The 5,439-nt window shown below is 36.1% G+C and overlaps 1 protein-coding gene across 1 annotated transcript in view; it reads left to right on the top strand.

The window, feature by feature from the left end:
- LOC137637910 (large ribosomal subunit protein eL22-like) overlaps window positions 1-3,279 on the top strand; it is a 257,432-nt gene extending 254,153 nt beyond the window's left edge. Inside the window, exons 3-5 of the mRNA XM_068370023.1 lie at window positions 1,557-2,147; window positions 2,596-2,717; window positions 3,069-3,279. Coding sequence (XP_068226124.1) covers window positions 1,557-2,147; window positions 2,596-2,717; window positions 3,069-3,225 — 870 coding nt within the window. The 3' untranslated portion in view covers window positions 3,226-3,279. The remainder of the gene's footprint in view (window positions 1-1,556; window positions 2,148-2,595; window positions 2,718-3,068) is intronic.
- The last annotated feature ends 2,160 nt before the right edge of the window (window positions 3,280-5,439 follow it).

The following is a 5,439-nucleotide window of genomic DNA, read 5'->3' as shown; positions in this document are numbered from 1 at the left end:
ATGTCCACCAAGCGAGTCATCAGCAGCAATATTCTATCCTTTCCCTTTTCTTATCCTAGCTTGGGTGGAGGGATGGTGGGGTGCTGGTCTTGCTTGAAGGTACACACAGGCACACTATTCTGTCTGATTTCTCTTCCGCTTTTTTTAAATTCTTATAGTTCATGTATGAAAGATTTATTCTAATTTTGTTGTTTTAAAACATTGTATTTTAATTGTTAATTAACTTCTCTTGTAGTTTATTTATTTCCATATTTCCTTTCCTCACTGGGCTATATTCGCTGTTGGAGCCCTTGGGCTTATAGCATGCTGCTTTTCCAATTAGGGTTGTAGCTTAGCAAGTAATAATAATAATAATAATATTATAAGGTTCTATGCTGAATGCCTTGGAATGTATACGATAAAATGAATTACGAAAACTGTAGAGAGTAGGGTTCCTCTGTAGTATAAGACCAGAAAAGCAGCCCATAAAGTAAGGTAAAGTAAGTTCCCAACGTCATTACTGTAAATACCGCGACGTCGTTCCCGTATTTATCTGAATAAGGAATTACTTACAAGGATGCCAACCTCAAACCGATGCGTATTAATTATGCTTTCTACTTTCCAGTTTGCAGTTATTAACCAACATAACTTTGGTTAAGGAGAATCTACTTCTCAAACTACTGGTTGATGCGGGTTAAGATGGTTTGTCCCTCAGTTACTTTCGCGGATAGTAGTTGATCAACTCTTCTAGAAGGACACTCCAAAATCAAACCATTGTCCTCTAGTCTTGGGTAGTGTCAAAGCCTCTGTACCATGGTCTTTCACTCTCTTGGGTTAGATTTCTCTTGCTTGAGGGTACACTCGGGCACACTATCCTATCTTATTTCTCTTCCTCTTGTTTTCATAAAGTTTTTATAGTTCATATAGGAGATATTTATTTTAATGTTGTTACTCTTCTTTGAATATTCTATTTTCCTTCTTTTCTTTCCTCACTGGGCTATTTTCCCTGTTGGAGCCTCTGGGCTTATAACATCCTGCTTTTCCGACTAGGGTTGTAGTCTAGCTAATAATAATAATAATAATAATAATAATAATAATAATAATAATAATAATAATAATAAACGTTACCAATTCGTTTAAGGACACAAATCTTGCAACTGCTTGCCTTAGGGGCCAAGATCTATATAATACATTCTATAGACCTTGGTAAGAGCATAGAATGTGATTTTCAACGTTTTAATTGGTTCAACTCCGATGAAAGGGGCGAAATAATCTTAAATGCAACCCGTTAATCCATTTCTGTTCGAATAAAAAAAATATAATTAGATTTATGTTATGTTGAAACCTCTCATCTATTGGCAATGACCGTGGAAACATGGATCATGCACCCTCGCGTGTTTTGTTGATGTTGATAGAATTTTTTTTGTTGCAGTTAAAGATCGCATGTACATTTTGTTGTCTTGTTCCTTAACCATTTGAATAGTAGCTTTGGTATGAAAATATAATCCTATTTGTATATAATAATAATAATAATAATAATAATAATAATAATAAATAACTTTTTATATTTTTTACAGAGTAAATCACAGAAGAAGACAGAAAAATCTGGTGTTTCCAGCAATAAGAAAGCTCCTGCAACTCAGAAGGATACCAAAAGCGTGGATACGGAAAAGAAAAGTAAAGGCCGTTCTAATGATAAGACTAAAGCCCCTGAGAGTCAAAATGATGAAGTCACTGCAAACAAAGAAGCAAAGGTTCCATCATCTGGGAAGAAGAGTTCAGAGAAGGCTAATAAAAGGCCAGTTGCAGAGAAGACCCTCAAGCAATCTGTGAAACAGAAGCCAGAAAAACGCCCAGCAGTAGACAAGGCAGCAGAGTCAGAAAAAAGAACGAAACGATCAAAGTCGGACAAAAATGACAAAGGAGAAAAGCCAGGTAAAGTTAAAAAGTCTAAAGATGCCACAACAGAAAAGGGCAAAGAGGCTAAGTCTAAAGATACTTCGAAAAGGAAGGCAAACACAGAGGCAAGCAAGGGCCAAAAGAACCAAGTTTTAAAAGGTACCCAGGCTAAAGCTGGAAAAGGGGTGGGACGCAAAAAGCCTTCCTTTAAATTCCACATTGACTGCAGACAACCCGTGGAAGATGGAATTATGAACGTTGCCGATTTTGTGAGTATAGGGTTAATTTTCATGTTATCTTAGAGTAGAATGAGATACCGGAATTCAGCTTTTGACAAAGAAATTATCTAGAGGTGGTAAATATATAAGATATGACAAATATCTAATGTTAAGATGAAATACCAGAATTCAGTTTTTGAATAAGAAATTAATCATTGAAATATGGTAAATATATAAGATATGAAAAGTTACTTTTTCCCAGAATTCCTTATCTGGATACCCATCTAAAATTTCATCATGATTTTAAGAGAATGCTATTTTTACTATGCTATTTTTTCCTACAAAAGGACAATATCCTTTACTGATAATTAAGTTTGGGATTGTTTTCTCAATATTAACCATAAGGGATATGTAACTACTCTATACAGCTGTTTACCCTGACTTCAAGCGACGGATGACTTTGCAGTAGAGTTTTTACATGTCATTCCATTTTTTACAGGAAACTTACCTGCTTGGTCACATCAAGATTAACGGCAAGAAAAACAATCTATCAAATAAACTAAAACTTGAGCGAAATAAAGGCAAAATCACAATTCAAGCAGAAGTCCAATTTTCAAAAAGGTTAGTAAGTTTTGTATGCTATACAGTAGGCCTACCTTTAAAGTTTTCGGTCACCATGCAAGTTCTGAAATCTTTCTATGATTTATTTTGTTAGCGTCTGATGAAGGTCTTTTTAAGCTTCTTTCATTTCATGACTGAACTTTATATAATATATTGTAAAAAAAAGATAGTGCTAGCCTATATCTAAAGAAACTGACATTAAAAAAATGGAGGTTTAGCAAAGGCTCTAAACAAATTGCACCAGTTTGAAATCCTTAAAAAGTCTAGTGCTTCTTCGTCCACACCTTATTACTAGTATATTATGTCTGCCTAAATCACTTGTCTAAGAAGTCTTAACATTTATTTTTCTAGATATCTCAAGTACCTAACAAAGAAGTACCTCAAAAAGAACAATCTCCGTGATTGGTTGAGAGTGGTCGCACCGCCTACCCTGAAGGATACCTACGATATTCGCTATTTCCAGATTAATAACGACGAGGATGATGACGATGACGAAGGCGACGAGTAAATCTTCCGAAATTTTGTCATTGGTTGGCAAAAAGAGAGAGAGAGAGAATACTTAATAAAAGGTTGTTCTAAACTTTCTATCTTTTAAATGTTCCTACAATTTTTGAAATATGGATAAAGAAAATTACCCACACTGTTAGATGTAATTACAGTAAGTCATGGATGTATAAAGAAGGCCTGAGCGAAGGGAATTTTTTTTAATCTAGTCGAAACATCAAAATCTACAGTGGCCCTCAGTAGAGCGCAGACCTTCGCCACGGCAGCTTATTTCTCGACCTTTTGCTCGACATTGACCTTAGGCCTTAACATGTATTAATTGGCATAGATCTTCATACACTCAAATATGAACCAAGTTTGAAGTCTCAGTGACAAGGATGCCCAAAATTATGGCTGATTATGTGATATGGACGTTTTAGTAGTCCGTTACCCTGACCTTCCAAAATTTAATAATTTCCGGTTCTTTACATTAGTTTAAAATCCCTAAATAGTTTCATTATTTTGCGATTAAAATTGTGGCTGTATGGTTGATGACCGAAATTTGACCATTTGCTTGACCTTAACCATGGACTCGACCTTGACCTTCAACCTCAACATACTGTATATTAATTAGCGTTGATTATCATACACTCAAAAATGAACCAAGTTTGAAGTCTCCGTGACAACGATGTCCAAGTTTATAGCTGATTACGGGAATTAGACATTTTGCTTGACCGTGAACTTAACCTTGACCTTCCAAAATATAATAATTTCCTGCTTTTTACATAAAAGTTAATCCCTGCAAGTTTCACTACTCTACGATTAAAATTGTGGCCAGGAAGGTGTTCACTAACAATCACACAAACAGGGGTTTAACATAACCTCCTTCCAACTTCGCTGGCGGAGGTAAAGATAGCCCCATCTCTGCATTTCCAAAGGAATAAATTTACCGTGGAGAAAGTCATGACGGCGTAAAAATGTCATAACTTAATAAGAATAGGCCCAATTGCCAAAATAGACCTTTACGAAAATATAATGAACTAAAAGAATTTTAACATGGTCTTCATCTTTCAGTAGTCACTTGTATGATTAGAATTTATCGCTGGCTTTCACCAGATATATACATATATCTTACATGTACAACAACTTCATTACTCCCCTGCTTCCTCACACTGTGCACTGAATCCGAGTGGGTTATAAATGAAGAGTCTTCATTACGTATATTAAAATCCTACCTGGGATAGGTGATCTTTTTCGTTTATTCCCAACTCGTATTCTAGGCATGTGGTGCAGAGGCTATTTCAACGATGAGAAAAGCTTTAAGTAAGGTGGTCATTGTGGATATTAAAGATACAGTACTTGTAAGATATTTAAGAAGTAGAATTGCAGACGTTATCAAAGATGAGCTTTAATACCAAAATCAATACACCTCGGCCCACAAGTCCACAAACTAGAGTACAAAGATAACAGACTTTAGATATGCATCTGCTTCTAATTCCAGATATCTTACTGAATGACGAGAGATTGTGACGCAGTTGCGGTAGGCCCTGGTGCTACCTCGGATCACTTTGGTGACCGGTGAGGTAGCGGCAGTAGGGGAGTCAGCTTAAGAAGCTTCATTTGTGGTGGGAGATGGGGGAGGATGGGCTGTGACACTCTAACGGTACCAATCATACCATCGTCAGGCAGGGAGGAACAGTGAAAAGAAGTCTCCCCATCCCCTTTTTATGTCGGATACCTCTCAAAATTGGGTGAAGTGTCATGGTAGAGAGATAGGAAGATCTTACTGAAATGGCTCTGAGTATAAACAATCTTTTCTCTATCTATACAACCAGACTAATGGTTTGAAAGTTACTACACATATCCCATCAGTTTTTAATGAGATGGATAATAAAGTATGAGTAAGTTGTATTTCTAATAACGCTAACTTGAAAAAAGGAGAAAAGATGCCTAAATACAAAAAGGTAAACAAAGAAGATTAACTTGACGGAAAAAAAAATGTACAATAAAAAACTATACCAAAACTGGTCGATTTATTTACTACAAAAATCTGCAGAAGATTGGTTGAGTTGACCGATTCATAAACGTAAACTGGCATTGCAAAGGCCAGGGTCATCGATGCAACTGGTAAATAAGTTGGAAGGAGAACGCCAGCGAATAAGCACACTCAGTCGGTACAGAACTGCCTACTGTATTCTAATGAGATGAGTAATTATCCTAGTATCGATAGTGACGATTC

The sequence above is a fragment of the Palaemon carinicauda genome, chromosome 3, assembly GCF_036898095.1.
Source record: "Palaemon carinicauda isolate YSFRI2023 chromosome 3, ASM3689809v2, whole genome shotgun sequence".
NCBI classification, from domain to species: domain Eukaryota; kingdom Metazoa; phylum Arthropoda; class Malacostraca; order Decapoda; family Palaemonidae; genus Palaemon; species Palaemon carinicauda.
Note: the sequence above shows the minus strand (reverse complement) of the source record. Positions and strands in the feature narration are given on the sequence as shown.